Here is a 23,174-nt window from a genome sequence, read left to right on the forward strand (position 1 = left end):
TGTTAACCAAAGTTCCCTTGCCCCCAAGTTATTTCTGATTAGTGAATAAAGACGTCAACAGTTAATACCTAGGCAGAAGAGACATAGGAAGGTTTTAGGGTTCCCAGACCTGCGGGAGTCGGAGAACCATGAGGAAGGGAGAGAAGCAGGGAGGAAGAAGAAGCTACCATGGGTTCGGTGAGTTCATGAAAATGTGGCCCTGAGGGCTGGCCAATTGGAGTTAAGAACTCCGCAGATGAAACAGAAAATAATAATACTGGGTTATCTATAGGGAAGTAGATTCTAATAACATAGAGAATAGATACCTTCCCAGCTTGTGTACTACTTAAGGCTTGTTGTAAATAACAAAAGTTGTGTGTCTTTTATCTAGGAACTGAATGATAAAGGCAAGGTAGAAATTCTGGATTGTGATTAAAACCTTGTGATTACAACACAAACCGTTCCTGAAAATACATACAACATCTTCACCCATCAGGTGAGTGCAAGTTGCTGGCTTTGAAGTTCCATCTCATTCCATCCAGATGGCTCTCATGAGGAAAACAAAGACACAGAAATAGACATGCATGCAGGCAGAATGCTCATACACATAAAGATAAATGAATATTTAAAACAAAGCAAATGTTGGTATGGATATGAGAAATGGGGGTATTTATACACCACTGGTAGGAAAGCAAACTAGTACAGCTACTGTGAAAATCAAGATGGGGGTTTCTCTGAAAACTAAAAGTGAGAAGGTATTGGGAGAAAAGAGGGGTTAACAGGAGTGAGAGGGAAGATAGAGAGGATGTCAGTATGAGAAGAATATATTCTGTACATTATTAAAGTGTCACAATGAAGCCATTATTATATGTAAGTCATATATGCAAATAAAAATTCTATCTAATGCTAGAACTACCATACAGCCTAGTGATAGCACTGCTGAGTATAAACCCCAAGCACTCCAAGTCAGTATCCCAGAGAGACACCTGCACATCCACGAACTATTCATACCTAAGAAATGGAGACACTCATGTTCTCTGGGGCCACTGCAGAAACCACCAGCACTGGTTTCATAAATTTGTTCTATACTCTGTTGGTTTTGTTCATAATGCAGACCTATACTCAGCAATTTGGGTCCAGGTTTCTTTTTAACAGGTCCCACATAATGTGTGTTCCACAATAGGGCTCATAAAATGGTCTAACATCCTTACTGAAAAGACATCCGCTATTCTCCAAGCCTAAACATGCAGTGGAATTAATGGGACCTCACACAGGGATGAGAGCCTGCAAAAAAAATCAATGCATTGGCTACAACAAATCCAAACTGGGTCATTGGAAGGTGGAGAGTCTTGGTGGCCTCAGACTGACTTTACTGAAGGAGGTAGATGCAATATAGGAAGAACATGAGGATTGACTAGTTGAACACCATGAGAGTTGGCATCCTGAATGGGATTTAAGTATAACCAATTCAGTTCCATGTGCACGTGACTACCATCCTCTTAAACTATTAGCAACAAAGTTGCTCTAATACTTTGGGATCCATCAGTGGCTTCCATTATGCTAATGAAAAAGGTAGAATAACCGGAGGTATTTATATATAAAAGAGTTTTATAACAATCAGTGTGTATTGCCACACTAACCCCCATAGATTCTCTGTGACAAGTTCCACAGACTGAGGCACAAACTTCAAAGGAAGGAGGTCTCCTGGAACCGCTGTGGGACTCTTGGCAAAAGAAAAATATTGAGCCGTAGTTCTCATGGCAGTCTGTCTGCTTTATTCTTATTCTATTCTATTCTCTCTCTCTCTCTCTCTCTCTCTCTATATATATATATATATATATATATATATATATATATATATATATATATATATATTCTATATTTACAAGATGTTCCTGGTAGCCTAGGCTGAGATTTTAAGCAAGAAAATTGGATAAGAAACAATTCCTAGAGATGAGGTCACTAGCCATGACCTTATCCCCAAGAAAACCAGTGCTTTGCTTCATAATCATTTACACAATTACAAAATAGTTTTATTATAAAAAAAACTTTCCCAACAATAAATGATCATGTATGGCTATGCATGTGGAGTCGAAGTGGGCTTTGGCATATTGGTAAAGAAAGCATTAATTTTAGAGAAGAATTAACGATAGTTGTAAATTGTATTTCGAAGACTTTTAAAAGGCAGAAGCTAGATGTTAGATAATGATTACCTATAGAAATGTATTAACTTGTTCAGGACTTAGATGTTATCAACAAGTGCTCATGCGGACCTTACGAACATGCTCTTGGAAGGATGCCATTAACTATAAGTGACTTTTATGCTTTATTCTGTTAAGTGATAATGATGTTATCTGTCCCATTGGTAATTGCTTCTTTGAACTCACTTTTTAGAAGTTGTATTACTTGAATGATTTTTTATTTTCTTGTGCCAAATGATTATGATAATTATTCTTTGTGACTGCTTCACTGGACACATCGGTTAGATTTGTAATACCTGTTTCTCTATGCATGAAAACCCTTGGTTGAAAGCTGCGAAAAACTCTCAGATTCAAACTGCCTGTTTGTTTCTGTATGTCACCACTGAATCCTTATCCACCTGGTCCTCTATCCACCTGGTCTTCAAGGACCCTTGTCCCAGGGACCCCACACCTGGCTGGGGTGGTCTGTGACAATGTATTCAAAATATAATAATTTAGCAAATGAGGAAGAAAAAAAGTTATATTATTCCAAAGGAAAAAATTGGAGAAAAAGAAAACATTTAAGTTATTGAATTTCGGGAAATATTCTTTATATATGGAGAATATATGTATATCCTGCTCATAATAATTTGCAACATCATACAAAGGGGCCTTACAGTGGACTAAGGCAAGAACAATTTGAAATTAAATAAATTACCATTAAGTAGATAAAACATCAAATTCAGACATGACTATGTAAATTGCCATTAAACATGTTAAAATACTATTAATAAGGGAAGGAGAGAAGGAGGGAAGGAGGGAGAGAGTTGTAGTCAAACACAGCTATAATATCAGCACTCTGGAGGCTGAAACAGGCAGATCAGGTGTTCTAGGCCAGTCTGATTGTAAAGTAAAGCAAAGAGACAGAGGGATGCAAAGAGAGAACTAGGGAGGGGACGGGAGGAGAGGGAAGAGAAGGGAAGGGAAAGAAAAGGGTAAGAGGCAGTTTTACCTGGACAGTTGTACTCAGACAGGTCATAGAGAGGGAACAAGCAGATGTAGATAAAGACAGAGTGAGCCAAAGAATGAGAAGGAACCAGATTAGAATTTATTTCCAACAATAGTATGAAGCCAAGCAGAGCAATTCAGGAGAGACCAAGGCAGAAGCCAGATTCAATCAGTCATCTTGGATAGGAATTAGAGTCAGAACAGCTGGATTGAGCCAGCCAGCTAGACATCAGAAAGAACAAGGAAGAGTGAGCTTATTCAGCAAGTTTCAGAGGCTAAAAATGTTCTAGGCCTAGATTAGATGGTACAGAGGCTAGATGTTTCTGGAAGCAGGCCTAGGTTAGCAGACTAAGGCAATAAGCCTCTGAGATGACAATCAGTAAAAATGAATAAAAGATACTTTTACAAGATAGGGTTGTTCATCAGCAACAATAATTATATCTTGCCCATTAAGATGAATCTAAGAATGTAATATAACGGTGTGGTGCCTTATTTTGGTTGTTAAATTGACATACCCCGAAACAGGGACCCTCAGTGGAGAAATTGCCTACCTTGGCGAGGAGTGTGGAAATGTCTATGGGGCATTTTTCTTCATAGGTACTTTAAGTTGGAAAGCCCAGTCTAACATGGGCAGTGCCATTCATGAACGGGTGGGCCTTACCTGTATTAGAAAAATATCTGAACATGAACCCAGAAGTAAGCCAGAAAGCATCATTTCTCCATAGTTTCTGCTTCCAGCTCCTGCCTTCAGTCCATGCTTTGACTTTCCCTAAAAATAGACTATAACCTGGAGGCTAAAATAAACCATTTCCCCAAGTTGCCTGCCTGTCATGTTTAGCACAACAGCAAGTAAACAAGAGAAAACTGTAAAAAACTAGATTAAGAAACAGGCTGTAGGGTTACTAGCGCAAATTTTTGACTTAGGGTTCTCCAAACCCTGGATCAGCTTAGCTTTCCTGGACAGAGCTCTGTGAGGATAACTCCATGATCTGGTCTCTAGATGTTTTGACATAAACACTGAAGCTGCGGAAATAAAGTGGGAGTTGAGGAAGAGAAGAAATGAAACACTCCTAGAAGTCTTATTAGATATAATGGGTATGGATTTTGTTCCCCAAAGACAGAAGCAGGTCTTCTGAATATTTATCAATATAATCAATATGTCCAGATGTGTTCCAGGAAAACAACTGATCCTGGCTCTGGTTGGGAACTAATAGTTTATGACCAGGACTAGCTTGTGGTTAGTTAGATCTCAGGTGGATGGAGGAATTCTAGGAAGGAGCCATCAAGTTATGTCATTTGCTAGATGCTTACTCCCCTGGTCCATGATGAGAAGAAAGATGAACTGGGAAAGTAGCATCTATTTATTATCTACTGGTATGACCTGGATATTTTCTCCTCTTATGTAAATCATAATCCCACATCATTTAGCGTGTTCATTTTGCACATGTGTTTCCACGGCTAGGCCAAACAGTTGGTACCATGCTCACTGGGAGCCCTACACAGTATGCTTATACATGTCTAGAGAAGGAACATGGGCTGATGAAGCTATATAGACAGTGAAATTATCAACAATTATAAATTACCTGATCTGTCCATGCAGTTTGACCTCATCTTCCTAACTGAGAATTTGATATGGAGAATGAAAACAAAAATTTTTGCCTGCCTGTTAAAATAATCCTTGTCAATAGGATTTATGAAACCACTTAATATGTAAGAACTGTGCCAAGATTAAAGACGTGAACGAAACATCCACCTTCATTGTCTTGAACAGAAAGAAGAAAGGAACTGTGCATATCAGGAGTGAGAATCATGGACTTCCATCACAATTACATAGTATCAGCGTTACTCCCACTGCTACTATGATGAGATAGTGCGATGAAAGCAACTGAAAGGAAATGTCCTGTCATGGCAGAGAAGACATGGCAGTAGGCAGGAAAGTCATGGTGACAGGAGCAGGGGAATGACTGGTCACATTGGATTTATACTCAGACAGAAGAGAACAAACAGGAAACAGGGTCAGGTTATAAAACCTCAAGGCCCTCCCCCTTTCCCTATGATACCTTCCAGTGAGGCTCTGCCTGCTAAGGGCGCCACCCACTGGGGACTGAGTGCTCCAACACCTGAACCCAAAGACAGTAATATCTAGTAGGATTATGTCTTGCCAACTAAACAAGGCAGGAAAAAAGAAAGAAAGAAAGAAGAAAGAAAGAAAGAAAGAAAGAAAGAAAGAAAGAAAGAAAGAAAGAAAGAAAGAAAGAAAGAAAGAAAGAAAGAAAGAAAGGAAGAAAGAAAGAAAGAAAGAAAGAAAAGAAAAGAAAGGAAGAGAAAGATAAGGAAGAAAGAAAGAAAGAAAGAAAAATAAGAAAGAAAGAAAGAAAGAAAGAAAGAAAGAAAGAAAGAAAGAAAAAAAGAAAGAAAGAAAGAAAGAAAGAAAAACTTGTCACATTGAATACATAAATCAATGTGTAGGTGGGACAACAGGGAGACACTAAGAGACCAGTTCAGATACAAATGCTTCCAAAATAAGTACATGTAAAACCAGTAGAGTCTGTTACAACAAATTAAATTCCCAAATACATGGAGGAGGAATGATGAGAATCTTCTTGTCTCTGCTTCACGACCCAGCCTCTCCTGCCTCCTTCCACAGTGGGAAACATGCAGGTGAACCTAAGAAGAAAGATGCATACATGAGTTCTCTTTGTATAGACTTATTACACAATCTTCCTGGCCAGATAGGAAAAAAATGGTATACATCACAAAGCTGGTGCATAGACAGGCATCATGGCATACATCTGTAATCCCAGCACTTGGGAAGCAATGGAAAGACCACTCTAAACTCAAGGCCAGCTGAACTACACAACAAGTTCCCAGCACAGCAGGATCTACAGGCTGAGGTGCTGTCTTGAAAACCCCAAAATACATAAATGGGTACATACACTAGAAGACGGATCGTAGTAGTAGAGAAATAATAAAATAATCCAGATATTTCCTGGATATCTCACCCAGTACATCTAAAATGCAAAGCTCTTAGGAATCAAGGAAAGCCACTCTGAACTTTGCTGTGACAGTGGTAGGTCCCACTCAACATTAGCAATGATAAACTTGCCACCAGAGGACCTCTAAAATTTTGTATTAGCAAGGCAGAAAAGTATTTGCTTGACAGAAATTGCACCCCACACCAAAAGAAAATAACCACTGTGTTTAGAGAAAAATCTGTCTGGCTTCCTAGCAAAGAACCCCAGGTAAAGGATCTGACAAAGGCAGAGACATGCTCAGAATTACCATTCTGATTATCCAGTAATGTGTGCTGCTAATGGGGGAGCATTTCAAGGACTTAGAATGGGAATAAACTAAGAGGTGGAGAAACTCTGCAAAAGACCTTTCCTGGGATACACCCACCAGACCAACTAATTTCATGAAAACTGAGTTTTCAGCCAGGAGACAATCCCTGAAACTGGCAACTGCCTGTTGGGAAGATTCATGAGGATTCTTTCCATGCCCGGAATTCCTTGAGCTCTCTAAACATGCTGTCTTGACCTGTCATTACTAGATTGGTTCATTGCCAACCAGATCACCCTCTGAAGTCTACAGCATTCAGACAGTACTAGAAGAAGAACAGATTTTTTTTTTGTCTATGAACTACAGTGTTCCCTTTAAAGAATGCTACCTTCAAAGGACGTTTGGGGCAGAACTCATGGTTCTGATTAACTTAGGATCTGGCCTTTAGCCGTGCCAACTCACAGACTCATATTTGTTTACATACCAAGGGTGAAGCCACCGCTTGGAGCTGACACACGCCAAGGAAGCCTATAAAACCAAGTCATCTGCCTATTAACTTATGGTAGCATTAACTTACAGAAACTTCTCACCTGCCACATGACCAACAACACAGCAAGTGAAAAGAACAGAATGTTGAGGGGACATTTGATCTCCATGTGATATAATGTCTCCCCAGTGAAACATGGGAATTCATAGTCCCAAGACTAAACCCCACCAGCACACCTCCATGGGCCATCCATTGGCCGGGCACTAGCAGACTTGTCCGAGCTCTTGAGTGTCTGTGCTTCGCCAGTAGGTTTTACATTTTTATATATTTAGTCAAGATCTGTCATTCAACTTTCAAGCTGTCTTTTCTTAACTTGATTTTGCACAGTTTGGTTTCTATCTTTTATAAGGGAAATTCCAAGTCAGGAATAGCATCTAGCTGTGGCTCGCAACTTGAGGTGACATTTCACTAACACCACTGTGTCATGAATACCCATGGTGGAATTTATTTTGGTATAGCTCATACTATCTCTTCATATCTCTACATATTTTAAGTGTATTTCAAATGTGGGGATTATTAGTCTTTCTCTTATCTTCTAAGGTCTTCAAAAATGAGAATTCTCAGTGAGATAGAAATATTATACAATGATATCATGGAATTGTCATCATAATATTTCCTGGGCACACACACGTGTGTGTGTGTGTGTGTATGTACATAGGTGTGTATGTGTTTATGTGTATGTGTGTATGTATGGTCTGTGTATATATGTGAGTACATGTATGTAAGTGTATTCATATGTATACATGTGTATTATCATATGTGTCCATCAGATTATAATCTAGCTTCTTATAACTCACATGCACATTCTATAACTTTCCTTCTTCAATATAGCTTATTGAAAACTATACTAGCATCCAGCTTAAGTGTCTCACAGTAATAAATATAACAGAGCATAAATATACTGACAATCCATTAAGAGCTGAAGCAAATCCCCACAAGACAATCTGCCCACATCTAACAGGTGAGTAAATGAAGAAGTAAGATTTCAATGAAGATCCTTTGGTTAAAAAAATATATCATGGCCTAAGGAGTCTACATAATGTTATCAGTGTATTAAAAAATAATTTGGGGCCAGGCATGGTGGCACATGTCTATAATCCCGGCACATGGGAGGCAAAGGTTGGAGGATTTCAAGTTCGAAGGCAGCCTGAGATACCCAGTGAGTTACAGTACATGGGCTACATCATGAAACCTTGTCTGAAAAGTACAAGGCTGTTATGTTTGCATATGTGTCATACAGGCTGAAAGCATGCACATATTCCAAGAACAGGTTACCTTTATGTCTTAGCCAGGGTGTCTATTCCTGCACAAACATCACAACCAAGAAACAAGTTAGGGAGGAAAAGGTTTATTCAGCTTACACTTCCATATCGCTGTTCATCATCAAAGAAGTCAGGACTGGAACCCAAGCAGGTCAGGAACCAGAAACTGTTGCAGAGGCCATGGAGGGATGGTACTTACTGCCTTGCTTCCCCTGGCTTGCTCGGCCTGCTTTCTTACAGAATCCAGTTCTACCAACCTAGGGATGACACCACCCACAATGGGCTGGGCCCTCCCCCCTTGATCACTAGTTTAGAAAATGCCTTACAGCTGGATCTCATGGAGGCATCTTCTCAACTGCAGCTCCTTTCTCTGTGATAACTCCAGCTGGTGTCAAGTTGACACTAAACCAGCCAGTACACTTATAAGGGAAGAAGAATGGAAAATTGAAATGTTTCCTTCTGAAATGAAATGGGGAAAAATCAGACATAAACAGAAAGAGTCAGACACAAACACCAGACAGACAGAAAGACAACAGACAGACAGACAGACACAGAAAAAAAAGATGGCAGGAGATTTTAATTCCTCTTGATTTTAATTTGCCAGCTATAACTGACCGCCCCAAAAAACAAAAACCAAAATGCCGGTTTGCAGTGCAGCAAGCAGCTCAGGGTGGCACTAGAACTGGTTGCTATTTGTCTCTCTCCTCAGGATGCATTTGTAGCCACCCCTCGCCTAACTTGTGACCCAGAAATGTGAATCACATCAGCACCTACACAGATATAGACTCATAAATGGAGTCTGGAATCCTTAGTCCACTAGGATGCTGGAAATTGAGATTGAACAGCGAGCTACTGAAAGAGTGAAGCAAAGGAAGGTATGTGCTGGACTGGAGACTTGCGGACATGGCTTCTGTCTTTTCAGATGGTGGGGAAAGACTCTGTCCTAAAGAATAAGCAACTCACAGATGCTGAGAATGTTTGAGCTCATAGGCTGGTCTTTGAGAAACCTTGAAAAACTGGAGATGCTTGGTGTGTTTAAGACAGGCAAACACCACACCCGGTATGCAAGTTCCTGCAGGCTGTACCTCTAAGCTTGATCTTCTCTCAAGAAAAAAAAAAAGAAAAAAAAATCTTAGAATGGCTTATTCAAAGGACTCTTTGTGATTGTTTGGGAAAAGACAAAACATACCACCAATTAGACCAAATCATTTCAAACCATTCAGTGTTTTTTTTTTTTTTTTTTTTTTTTTTTGCTAGATTATGTTGATAGGCGAAGAGTGATGGAAACAATCCTGGATTCTACAGGATGGTTGAAAGACCTCTCTTAATGCCTTAGGAAAACAATGTGGAGATGTGGATTGGATCCAGTGGCAATTTCCCCGGGCCCATTTTATTGTTGTGAGGATCTGACTCCATCCAATACTAATGAGAATTTAAGCCCAAATTCAAGCTGAGATCCTGGGTAGGAAATGTGTCAGGGGGTGGATAGGCAGGCAGCCTGCCACAGAGATGCAAGACTGCCCAGTATAGGATTTCAGTGCAGCTGGGGTTCTCAACAGCATTTCAAGCAGATGCTAAGCTAGAAGTACCCAGCTGAGCCACACCTGTATTTCTGTCCCACAGAAATACCAAGATACTACATGTTTGTTGTTATGAAAAAAGTGCTTTTTGAAATCATTTCTTTTGTAGCATCGATCATTAATACAATTAAACACATCTGTAGTTTAAAAGTGCATAGTTTATGTGAGTGTGCAAGTGTGTGTGTTTGTGTATGTGTGTGTTCGTGCACACGTGGGCATGTGCACATGTGTATACAAGTGCATGTGCACATGCATTGCTCATAAAGACCAGAGGTCAACTTCAAGAATCATTTCTCAGGAGCCATTCACCTTGGTTGTTGAAACAATGTCCCTTTCTGGGGCCTTCAGCTCACCAGCCAACTCGCCCCACAGATTCTCAGGCATCTGCTTCTCCAGTGCTAAGATTCCCAGCGCCCATCACTATACCTAGCCTTTTATGTGAGTCCCAAGGATAGAGCACAGGCTTGTACACCCTCACAGCAAACACTTCTCCACCTGGGCCAACTCCCTGGCCCCCAAACGCATAGCTCTATAAAGCAATTTAAAACAAAAATTAATAACTGATACTTGCATGACATATATGAATCTTGAGGTTTGTAAGGCCTGCACTAAACTTTATTTAAACAATTCATGGGTAGTGTCTCCAGATTTGGATAAATAACCGTGGCACAATGACACTTGGGAGAGGGTGGATCTAAGATGAGTTAAGCCTAAAGGACACAAAGGAGACTCAGCGCCACGGACATTTTATTTCTGTTACATTTCTGTAAGGATCCAAAGCAGATGTTTTTTAAAAAAAAGGAAGGGAGGAAGGAACAGAGGAGAGAAAAGATGAAGGAAGAGGAAGGGAGGAAGGAAGGGAGGGAAGAGAGAAGAAGAGAAGGAGGGGAGATAGGGAGGGAGAAAGAAAAGGAAAAAACTGTTTATTGTGGATGGTGGGCACTGGCCTGCTCTCCTGTGTTTTGAAAACTGTTTCTCTTTTCTAGACATAGGTGTAAATAAAGATTTTCTTATGAGCATGTTCAGGCTGAACTTGGTTTATAACAGGAGGTTCGGATGTTTTAAGGACAAGTTCTAGCAAACCTACAAGAAGCAAATAAATGCTACATTATCTGACCTGATGCCAAGCATGTTTTAAAAAACAAAAAACGAAAAAAAAAAAAACAAGTCACAGATCTTCCCAACCCACCTCTTACAGACATTGTGTTTGGCACCTATGGTTAGTGTGTTGACAGAAGAGCAATGAGTTAAAAAAACCCACATGGTGGCAATGAAAAGAATAAGACAATCAGACAAGGTAGCCCACATGCCAGTTTAAAGGCTAATTCTAGCTACTTGGGAGATTGAGGCAGAAAGGTCTTAAGTTCAAGACCTGCCTGGGGTTCAAAATAAGTAAGTTCAGGGCAACCCTTGAAGGCAAACTTTTATAGAATAAGTGGAGAGCGAGGCCATAGTCCAGGATGGAGCGCTTGCCTGGCATCCAGAAACTGTAGTGTTGGTCCCCAGCACTGCAAAAGCTAATTAATTATTTATCAAAACAAACTTGATAGGTCCAAAATACTGCAGAATAAAATTTAAAAACTCAGGCATACTGACATCTGGTACAGCTAACAGAAGTGTTGGAGATGAACCCTAGAACACTGTAGCATAAGGAACAGTGTAGAACATCCCCAGCAGTAAAGGGTAAGAGGCATCCTACATCCAAGACCCCATCTCTTCCCCCACAAGACTGACGTCTCTTCATCTTCATGTGTTCCTAACTTTCATTTGAGACTCCAGTTACAAATCATGGAGAACTGCGACAGACACATCAGCCAACAGAAGAACTGAAACCTGATTCATGAAATCCCACAAATACCTATGGTCAGTTGATTTTTGACAGGAGTTCTAATGGAGAGAGAACAGTCTTTTCTGCAAACAAGGCTGGAATAACTAGACAACCATATCCCAAAGCTAAAAACGTCTTCACATTTTTAGTTTTTAAAATTGTTTTGTAATCCCTTCCTGTCATAAAAATCTGATATGGAATCAACATTGGAACTGTGCTTTGGGAGGGAGGGACCTTCTGCTCTTGCCATTTTGCTGAAAGCAAATGGGTTCTGGTCCTCTGTGTAGGAGCACATGGAATTCCATTTTTCCTCTTTTCTCATGTATCGAACCAGATATTTCACAGTGTCTCTATGTGAGCAGTTAAGCATTTAACAACGTATTTTCTTTCTCTAGTGCCAATGTATGTGCACTTGGGAAAGTCAACATAACCTGCAGGGTTGTATTTGGAGTTGATAATCCATATGACAACGTTGTGTTGTCTTCAGGGTTTTCTTGTTTTCCTCTGAAAAGGAAAAATGGTGTTCCACTCTAAACTTTAAAATGTATAGAGGTTGTTTCATTATGGTACAGCTAACTGTGTACACAGAGGACTGGATGCTTTTCTCTCAGAATAGAACCAACAATAGCCTCCCCAGTCTGACTTTTATAACAGCATCTTCCTCAGACCTGGTCACCCTAACTTTGTATTTTGTAGGCACGGCACAGGCTGACCTCCAGGCTACGTAGATCGAATAAGAAGATTTGACTCAAAGTCTTAATGGTTCCATAGCTAGACAACGTGGGTAGTTTGCTAGTGTAGACTTCTACTCTTAATTTTTTAAACTTCTATTTGTCACTCTCTTAAATAAGATTTAGTTAACCCAATACGTTGGTAACTGTGTCTGCTACTGCTGCCCCACAGACCTGTTGCCCAATGTTAGGGTGTACTGAGGGCAGCTAAGAGTGGTAATGCAAATGGTGGCCAAGAAGATGGGCCATCAGAGGAAGTCCACACTGGTGGTTAGGAGTACTTTCCCTTTCTCACTGTGTGTGTAGCAGGAAGTTCTCAGATGTGACTGCATAGCTCTGAATAAATAGGTCTTTTCTGTCCGATGCCACTATGAGAGAGAACCCCTGACTGCCCAAGTTTTTCAATGCTCTAAAGCAGAGCTAAAATTCAATGTCTGGTCAAACTCAAGGTTTTTTTGGTGTATGAATTATTCCATCAGTAAGCAAGGTGTGATCAAAATCTGTCTGCATGGGTAGAGTATCATTTCTGCACAAGACTTTGTTTAGCCAATGTATACCTGACAAGAATTTTGCCCCAATCAAGAAGCATATTTAGTATTTTTAGTTTTATTTTTAATTGGACATTAAATAAATGTACTGTTTAAAAACAACCCTTAGACAGGCAATGGCAGTGCACACCTTTAATCCCATTACTCAAGAGACAGAGGCAGGCAGGTCTCTGGAGTTCGAACCCAGACTGCTCTACAGAGCCAGTTCTAGGACAGTCAGGGCTACACAGAGAAACCCTAGTTCAGGGGATAGGGTGGAGGTGACTATCATTAGGTAAATATCCCTAAGCTGTCCTCCATGACCAATATCTCAGATTTATGTGTTTACATATTTATATGTGGTCAGGTTTGATCTCATTTGCTTTGGTTAGATTTGAGGTCTGTATAGCCCAAGGTGACCTGCAATTCACTGTGTTTCTGAAGATGACCTTCAGCTGCTGTTTTTCCTCTCAGGTGCTAGGATTGCTAGTATGCACTGCCACGCCTAGTTTAGGAGGAGCTTGGGCTCTAACCCTGGGCTTTCTGCATTCCAGGCAAGCTCATTACCAACTCTGCTGCATCCTTGGCCTATTCAGATATTGCTGTGATGTACCCTGGGCAGCCTGGAACTCAATGTCCTCTCAGTCTCCAGGGTGCTGGGGTTAAAGGTATACTACTTTACACTCAGTCCATAGGTTTATGTTCAAATCCACTCATCATGGGGAAATAAAGACCACCCGGTTCCAAAGAGCTCTTGGTGATAAGAAGGTTAGAAACAAGCTAGTTATTTGTCTTTTCTCCCACCTGACCATCTATAGTTCCAGACACTTGCTACCCATGTAGATTAATGCAGATTTTTCTGACCAGAGGGCTCTGGGCCAGAGTGTTCAAATGTGACCTAAATGAAAGCAGTATGTAAGTCTTACTCGATAAACTGGACCACTCGAATTTTTATTAGCAGCCAGCGGCACAAGCGTCTCCAGAAAGACCAGGAAAAATCAAAAGAAAGGAGGTTTGGAGAGAAGGCTTTGCTGACATGAAATGAACTGACATCAGGAAATGCATTCTGAGAGGGCCGGCCATGCCTGATGACACGCCACCCTCGGGTAAGATCTCCTCAGAGCTGACAAGTCCTCTCCTCAGCACCTGGAGAGACTGTAGGTCTGAACTCCAGTAAAGCCAGACTAGAGACAACATCTGTGCAGAGCTGGAGACAATGTCTGTGCAGAGCTGGAGACAATGTCTGTGCAGGGCTGGAGACAATGTCTGTGCAGGGCTGTCTGTGCAGGGCTGGAGGCAGGCACTCACAGAAGAGCTCCATCCTTGTGGACTACAGCACACTCTCAGAAGAGCTACGTAGAGAGTTCCATTGTGAAGTTTGGCCTTAGGAAGGCTGGATTTACCACCAGGTTGTCAGGAAGTGAAACCACAGGTGCCCACTTGGCATAGGTCTGGAGAGGTTGGTGGGCAGCAACCGGGGCCACTGCTGGGAGGTTTGCCTAAACCAGTCACACAGCAGGGGGGATGGCATGAAGGAGATTCACAGCCACTCTGATCGGGAATGGTTCCATCACAAATCGACTGGCCAGAAATTATAACACGTGGAGCTGATTTACTGCTACACTTTACGAAACAGGGAGACTGGCAGACAGCCACTGGCTGGCAGATGAAAGAGATTAGAGGTGCTGGTTGACAGTGAAGTGATTGGCAAAGGGAGGGCACACAGCACATTTGACTGCAAGAACGCAAACAAGTTAATGGCTGGCAGGAGACAGACACGCAGGGAACTGACTGGTAGGAGTTAAGAACATAGCAGATGGGCTGGTAATAAACTGACTGACAAAGCTGACCTTCACCTTTAGTGGGTTGACTAGACCCTCCTTGGCAGCAGGTTGGTTGGCATGAGCCAGACTCACACGGAGTCTCAGCACAGGATGTTGCTTCAGAGCAGGATGGCTGGCAGGATCCATCGTCACGGGAAGCTGATGGTCCACACGCTGTCTGACAAGACCCCGATGTGCAAGCAGATCCCTGGCCGGAACTCTGGCAGGAGGAGCTGTTCTCATAGCACATCGTGTGACAACAAGCAGATTCCAGACAGGAGGGCTGGCATGAGGCAGCAGGGTGAGGAGCCCCACAGCTGTCAGATGCACAGCAGGCTGTGTGCGAACCTATGGGTCGGCAAACAAAACCCACACAGGGAGTTTCCGGAAAGCAGGTTGATGGACAAGAAACGGGTTTAGAGCTAACCGGGGCTCTGTCGTCGGGTCTCTGACAGTTTTCTTGATGTGTAACCAGTTGCCACGTCCTACTCTGGCAGGAACTGGGCAAACAGATAGTATTTCTAATGCAGCCACCATTGGAGCATGTAGAGATGGTGGGCACAGCTGGAACAGCTGTGGGGTTTCCGGGACAACAGCTGTCTGCCATGGTGTTCCTACCAGCCTCACTGGGAGGCTGCAAGCTCCATCTGTCTGAAAAAGGCATCTGATTCCAAGGGGATTTTATAAGTCCTTCCCTAGGGTGTTGGCCCTGCCTAGAGCATCTTTCCTTGTTGCTATTCTTATTCATTTACATATAAACATCAGGTGAGGGCTTAGGAGCCCTGGAAAAGGCCCCCACTGGGAGTTTTCTTTGCCAAATTTGGAGGCGCTCTGGGATGAGCTGTCTCATTTATGGGTTGTTCCTCAGCCTCACCAAAGCAAGCTTTTCCTCAGTACCCTCTCATCAGGAGGCCAAGAGGAAGCCGCTCTTCCTCCAGGATGCAGTTGTATGCCATCAGGTGAGGTAGAGTGCTGACAGTATTCAAAGGGAAGGTATGATACCAAAGATGAACAGAAAACTAGTCTGTGGATCCAAAGGATATCTTCTCATGCCCCCTCTCCACATCAATGTTTTCAGCTTAACTCTCGATTTGGTGCTAATAATTAAAAGCCAGAATGGCTTCCATTTACACAGTTACCCTATATGATTGAGCCTTTGGCGGCATCTTTCATTTATTCTTGGAATAACCTTAGCTAGTAAATATAGATGACATCCCTATTATTAAAATAACAAGACAAACTTGGATGTTAAATTATCATTAAAACAAAATTCAAATCCAGAGTGATCAGATCCCAAAATCTCTGTTCAGTTGGATCTCCTGGGGAGGTGCAGAGCACAGGGACAGGTACAGAGAGGCTGAGGGTGACATTCACACGGGGTTGGCCCATAGCAGCATGTCCAGGCCCTGTGATGGGGATCATCTCCCCGGTGCAGTGTGATGTTAGGTGGATTAAAATGAGTCGAAGGTTTACCTCTATCTAGTAACATACCCAAAGATGATCTTAGAATTTGGAAATTTAAAATATAAACAGTTAGTTAAGCATGATAGCTTACCCCTCTAACTCTGATATTTGGGAAGCAGAGGCAGAAGGATTGCTGTAGGTCCAAGCCCAGTGTGGGCTGCACAGTGAGTTCCAGTTCAGCCTGCACCAACGTATGAGAGAACGTCTCAAAATTTCCTGGGGAAATAAAACAAACCTCCAAATATTTCATGAAGGAGTATTAAATTCATAAAAGGGAGATCAACAGCTTGTGAATCCCACAAATATAAAACTTCAGCAACCAGAAATACCAGGTCATCTCTGCACAGCATTTTAAAGTTCAAGCAATCTCTTACAAGAAAAGTTGTGATGCTCTCTGGACCTGTCTCCTTTTCCTCTAGGCTTGGGTGGGTGGCTGCACCACCGACTGATTCCAGCATCCCACACAAGTGCACATCCTGCCCTGGTTCCTGCTGAGGCTTGCGATGGAACAGAAGGAAGATGATGATGGTGTGGGGCAGCAGGCAGGGCTAGTCTTGACTTCTGGATTTGCAGCTCATTCTGTGGAATGAAATGGCTCATTACCCACATCTTCAAAGTACCAGGACATCATAAGCTGCCTTGATGTTTCCTGGGTTAACTCCGCTGCTTCAGAAACAGATGAAATAGCTAGAGATCCAGCAAGGGTCTTGGCAGGGGAGCAGCTGTGAAACCTTGCCTTTTCGGCTCCCTCTTTTCACTCTGTTTTGAAAGAAGAGCAACTCCTGCAGAGGGTCTCACCCTTGTCATTAAAGAGCCTTTCTCTGTCACTGTCTTTTCCATCTTGGCGAGAATGACTCCTGACACACTCCTCCTCACCCTCTCATTTTGTCATCTTTAAAACGGCAGCCATTGCACACCCCTAGAGTTCTGATACGTTTACCCCAAAGTTCTTCATCTCCCAAAAGAAATACATTTGGCCTCACCAAAGAAGTCAACCAGACAAAGAAAGACACAAATACTTGAAATATAACCTCATTTTCAGTTTGAAAAGGGAAGTTCTGTGCCGAGCCACCGCAGCTGCATCAACCGAGGGCTTCATTTCTCATCTAGTTTTCTCCAAGTGATTCTTCTTTTATTTTTTTTTCTTTAAAAAAATATACATACCCCAATCGAGAGAAAATTTTATTTTCTTTCAGCTTAATATGGTTGAAGGCTCCAAAGACACCTGCAACACCATTCAAAGACATTGAACGACTACAGCATGAGATGGTCTTGAGGCTGGAGAGAGGACTCGGCGTTTACCGTGCTCGCCACACAACCATGAGGACCAGAGTTCAGATGCCTTATTAAAAAGCCAGTCATGGCCGTGGGTGCCCATGACCTCAATATTGTCAGAGTTTGAGACACAAGGATCACTAGCTTCAGTGAGAGGCCCTGCATCAAGGAAACAAGTCAGATTGTGTGATCCACTAGGACAAATGAAGTCCTCCTCTGGCTGCAGACCAAGTTCACATTTGAACACACACACACACACACACACACACAGAGAGAGAGAGAGAGAGAGAGAAAGAGAGAGAGAGAGAGAGAGAGAGAGAGAGAGAGAGAGAGAGAGAGAGAGAGAGATTCATACTGATATATGCAGCATATATTCTCTGGTATCTTCTCACTCTCTCCATCTCTTAATCTAGTATGGTGATTCATAATAATTTAAAAAGAAAACAGACTCTGGACCCAGCTTCATATTTAAATAATTTATGTTACTTATTAGTATAACTACCCTAAATATATATATATATATGTATGTATATATAGATATATCATGTAAGATATATATCTTTGTATTTGTGTATTTATATGAGCATGTATATGTAGGGAGAGGAGCTGATACTAAAATCTGATTCCCTAATTGGTTCTTGATTGTGTCAATAAAGAAAGTGAAAACCAATTGTGCCAGTTGCTGGGCAAACAGAGGAAAGGTGGGATTTCTGGGTCCCAGGAAGAAGAGAAGGGACACAGAGAAAGAAGAGGACTTTCCAGCCAGGTTTTGGAATGGGAGGCATGTACAACCATGTAAGATCTTGGGCGGCTGGTAACAGAGGTTCTGCCACGGGCAGATGGCTGGAATAAGGCTAGGACAGGAAGTTCTTCGCCAGCATTTGTGTTATCTGGCTAGTTTTAAAATGATAAAACTCTCTAGCATTTTCCATCCGCAGAGCTAAGGTGGGCAAGAGGAGAAAGAACAGTCAGGGCAGTTGATGACAGCTTGGAAAAGTTAGACAAAAGGGGCCAGTAGAGTGCAGACAGCAGCTCCCGGATTTCCCGAGTTGGGGAATGATAATGACTGAGTTGGAGCTAGAGGAAGAGGGAGAGGTCAGAGCATGGGTTGCAGCACCAGGCAAGGAGATCATGTGTTTTTAAAATTACATGCAACATGAATATCCATACATATATGTGTATGGGTTGTTTTAATGCTTTAAATATAAATATCATCGTGTAGGGATCATTTAAATCAATCAACATAGTTATTAGGGCTCACCTACTTTGTTACAGCTATCCTCCCTCTTTTTCACTTTAACATAATACTTCATTGTGTTAATTAAACCACATTTTATTTGTCTCTTCATTGGCACTTGGCTTGATTGACCTTCAGATGTTTTATCTCACATACAGGGCAGGGAGAAATCTTACCTTGAAGAATAACTATGCTTTACATGAAACACTAAGTCTAGTGCCTAGCACTGAGAATGGAAACCCGGGCTAACTCCTCATCTGAAGGAGACAGATTCAATCCTAATGTCCTGTTGCAACAATAACACCAACCAACACCCATCTGCAGGTAAGTGTCACTATTGACTTTCTCTCTCTGCCACTGTCTAATCTATGGATTCTCCCATGGCTGGTTTCATAACTCCCTCAGGATGTCTAGCAATGCCTGGCTGGCAGGGAATTCTGTGTGATGGTCTCCGAGGCTCCTCAGCAAATGAATGTCCCATTCAGATGTCAGTGGTGACAAAGCTGAGAAGCCCTGGTCTGTCCTCTGCTGTGCTTATGATTGTTCATGTTAGACCTGGAGGACAGGACAGACCCCCTTATTCTGTGTGGGAAGTAAGGATGTGAATGCTTTGAAGAGACAATGTGCTTCAGATGTAGAAGGTCATGTCTAGATAACAAGCATCTGTGGGGCTCAGAATACAATGCTCTCCTAGAAGATTTCCCATTGCCCAGCCCATCTTACTACAAGCAAGACTCCCATTTGTTATTCTCATTCTTCTCTGACCCCCAAAGACATTTCGTTCTTTCAGTTTCTCTACATCCAGGACCATGTCTTCCCACTAAGTTTTCCATGCCAAGGCCAGAGAGACTTTCTAAAACCCATTTTCCTTCACACCCCTGCCCTCAGTGACTTTACATAAGCCCTTCACCAACCCAAGCATCTATCTAGCCCACAAGGTCCTCTGTAGGAAGATCATCCCCACTACCCACTGTCAGGGCTCACCTTCCCTCTAAGAACATCTCTGCCCAAGCATCGCCTAGTAGACAGTTTGCTCCCAGCCCTGCTCATCTGTCTGTAAATTTTCTTCCTAGAGAGCTCCTCCTCTGCCTCCGGTTAATTCTTAGTTGTGCCAATGGATATGAGTTCTCTGGTTTGCATAAAGGAATATAGTAACTGTCTCATTGACCTGTGTCAGGACACCACAGGGTGATTTCCCCGAAGACTGGTGACTGAGACATCTGTCTTTTGATTCCTAGAACATAACATTGTCTATGTCACTTTCCTAGCAGCTATTCTATAAGCACCCCTGGTTGCCTAGCTAGATGCAGGATTAGAAGGGTGAGTAGGTTAGAGAGGAGGGAGAGAATGAGGGTGGAAATATGGTGGGATAGAAGGAAATAAGAACAAGGAGGAAAAGGGAAAGGAAAAAGAGAGGAAGGAAGTAATAGAGGGAGCTGAAAGGGAGGAAGGAAAATTAAAATGAAAAGAAAGAAAAGAGGAGGAAGTAAGAGAAAAAGGAAAGGGAAGGAGGGAAAAGGATGGAGAAAGGTTGGAAGGGGGAAGGAAGGAGAGAAGGAAAGGGAAAGAAGGATAACAATTGGTGGTGATAACAATAGACGCTTTAAAAGAAAAGAGGGGGAAGTAAAGAAGGAAGAGGATGGGAAGAACAGAAAGGAGGTTTGGAAATTGAGAAGAAAGAGGGGAAGTAAGGGAGGAAGAATAGGAAGAAATAAGGGAGGGAAGAAAGTAAGGAATGAAGAATCAAAAGAAGCTAGTGAAAAGTAGGAGATTTGAGTGGGAAGGAGAAAGAGGGAGTGAAGAAGGAAGGAAGAATAGATGGAGGAAAATTAACAGCTTTAAAGGAAAGGGGGAGGGAGTGGAAGGACAGGAGGAGTTGGGAGGTGGAGAAAAGAGAGGGAAGGGAAAAAAGGAAAGGAGGAAGAGGAGGAAACACACGTGGAAGGAATAGTGGTTGGAGGGAGGGAGAGATTGAAAAGGAGAGAGGAAATGAGAGAGAGAGAGGGAAGGAATCATGGATGGTGGGATAGATGAAAGGGTAGAAGAAAGAAAGGAGGAAGGAATAGAAAGAAGGAGGGATGGATGGAAGGAGGGATGGTTGGGAGGCTTTCTCCAAGAAAAGCAAGAACCATATGTCACTTCAACTTAGCCACTTTTATTTCATGATTAAATATATCTCACTGCAGATGCTCCCAAGGAACACAATATATGAGGACAGAGCTTCTTGAATAGGGAAGAGTCCAAAGGATGTGGCAAATCAGCTCTCAGTGTACTGGCAACAGAAGACAAGAACATTCCTTCCTCTGTGCAGGAGAATACATCTTCACTGGGACCACTAGGAGGCTGGAACTTTTAATAAGTTCTCTGAAGCATAAGCAAGTGGTGTCTGGCAGTGTAGCGTGAACACAAGTCTAGCTAAGGTCTAAGGAGCTGGGCACATGGCTTTCCCAGTTTCTCTCTGGCTTTTGTTGCTTTGCAGAAACTAGTGAGCTGGGGCCGGCTTAGCGGTCAGCAGGCTTGCTCACTGCCGTTTGGGGGGCTGCAGCCTCACGGGTGATGGGGCTGGCGGGTTTGATCTCAGAGGGCTGGCAGGGAGTCTCATCTGGGACCTCTGTCTTGCCAGGTGTTGAGTCAGCACAGTCGGGTTCACCGGGAGTTGGCTTTTTGCAATCACTCTTATCGTTGTCAGAATCAGTGCAAGGCTGGCGGGAGCAGACGGGGCGATAGGAGTAAGAAGCTAGGCAGGTGGGGCGGCGTAGTATGGAATAACAGGAGCGGTAGCAGGTGGGGCGGTAAGTGATGGATGTCACATATGGCTGCCTGAAGGTGATGGGTCCAGAACAGATGGGACGACAGATAGGGCGGCAGGAAACTGGACTACAAGGCTTATTGCAGGAACTAGGTATGTAGAAAGTCCGAGGCGGGCAAGATGGTTGGCAAATGGCAGATGCAGAAGACCCCGGACGGCAGCACGCAGGTTGGCAGGAGGGAGATGGGCAGAAAGCAGGCTCACGGCAGACAGAATGGCATCGTTTGACTATGTAGCAAGAAGGTTGGCATGGGCTGGGCACACACACCGATGGTAGGCAAGGACTGGGTTCGGGGCAAACAGGTTGGCAGATACTGGAGACACAACATGAGGAGTCTTGGCAGCTGCTAGAGACACATGGCGGCTCACAAGGGCTCTGAACACAGCAGACAGGACGGAGACAAACAGGCTCACACACCAGAGCCATACAGGCAGTTGGCTGACAAGCACTGGTCTCTAAGCAAGGTGGCTCACAGGGAGTAGAGTCACAGCCGGCTGGCTGGCAGCTACTGGTTGCAGAGCAGACAGATGGACAGCAGCTGGGTGTTGGGCACACTGGCTGGCAGCAAGCAGGCTCACAAACCACAGGCTCACAGATCATTGGTTGGCAGGATGCGGGCACAGTGCAGACAGCTGAGCAGCAGCTGGGCTCACAGATCACTGGCTGGCAGGAGGTAGACAAGCAGAGGACAGGCTGACAGGATGTAGTCCCACAACACATGGGCTGACAGCTGCTCACAGAACAAGAAGGCTGGCACATGGAGGCCTCACAGCACACAGGTTGGGCGCAGGTGTTCATGGAGCAGGAAGGCTCACAAATGGTGGCCTCGCAGCACACGGGTTGACAGCAACTGCTCACCGAGCAAGAAGGCTCACAAATGGTGGCCTCGCAGCACACAGGCTGAGCACAGCTGCTCACGGAACAGGAGGGCTCACAAATGGTGGCCTCGCAGCACACTGGCTGGCAGCAACTGCTCACGGAACACGAAGGCTGGCAGCACTGTGAGCCGCAGCCAGATGACCCACAGCTGTCCTCGCAAGTCACCAGCTGCCATGTCTGGCTCCGGCAGGAGCTGGGTAGGCAGATGGGTCCTCCACAGCTCACCTCAGTAGAGCAGAGAGAGATGGCGGGCAGGGAGGGGCATTTCCTGGAACAACAGCAGCCAGACATGGTGGAGATGCCTCTGTCTCGGAGTGAGTGCTGCCTGAGTGTGGCAGCTCCCTTTTATACTCCCTCAGTGGTGCATGCTGTTTGGAGGCCCCCTGCATCTTTTCCTCATTGTTGTTTGGGTCCTGTTTCTGGAGGAACATCTTATTATGCCGACAGTTGTTGATCTAGAAGTTGTTTGTCTGCCCATAAAGAAGATGTTTATTTACTGACTTGCTAAATATGGAGTCCTCAAAGCTACAGGTAGCCCCAGGATGAGCATTGTCACCTTCACAGTGGATGGTCTCGATCCTAGCATCCTGAAGGACAGAAGAAAGGAGACTATAATTTAGCTGCCATCTACCCTTCCACTTCTTCTTCAAGTGTCTACATGAGGATGACTGCCTACCCTGCAGCCAGCAAACAAGCCAGGGGCAGACTTAACTGCACTATCGTGATACACTTCTCAGAGACACACAGTGAGGAGCTCAGTTGTGG

At 43.4% G+C, this 23,174-nt stretch overlaps 2 protein-coding genes across 2 annotated transcripts; both read right to left on the reverse strand.

Moving 5' to 3' along the window:
* Window positions 1-14,334: 14,334 nt before the first annotated feature.
* On the reverse strand, window positions 14,335-15,351 carry KRTAP29-1 (keratin associated like protein 29-1; the record flags this gene model as incomplete). Its single annotated transcript, XM_080923726.1, has 1 exon — window positions 14,335-15,351. The coding sequence occupies one exon, from the start codon at window positions 15,349-15,351 to the stop codon at window positions 14,335-14,337; it is 1,017 nt and encodes a 338-aa protein (XP_080779852.1).
* A 5,870-nt stretch (window positions 15,352-21,221) lies between these two features.
* On the reverse strand, window positions 21,222-22,700 carry LOC308425997 (keratin-associated protein 16-1; the record flags this gene model as incomplete). The annotated part of the gene is made up of 1 exon (XM_080923699.1): window positions 21,222-22,700. The coding sequence occupies one exon, from the start codon at window positions 22,698-22,700 to the stop codon at window positions 21,222-21,224; it is 1,479 nt and encodes a 492-aa protein (XP_080779825.1).
* Between the last annotated feature and the right edge of the window lie 474 nt (window positions 22,701-23,174).

The sequence above is a fragment of the Micromys minutus genome (assembly GCF_963924665.1).
Source record: "Micromys minutus genome assembly, chromosome: 10".
Lineage (NCBI taxonomy): Eukaryota > Metazoa > Chordata > Mammalia > Rodentia > Muridae > Micromys > Micromys minutus.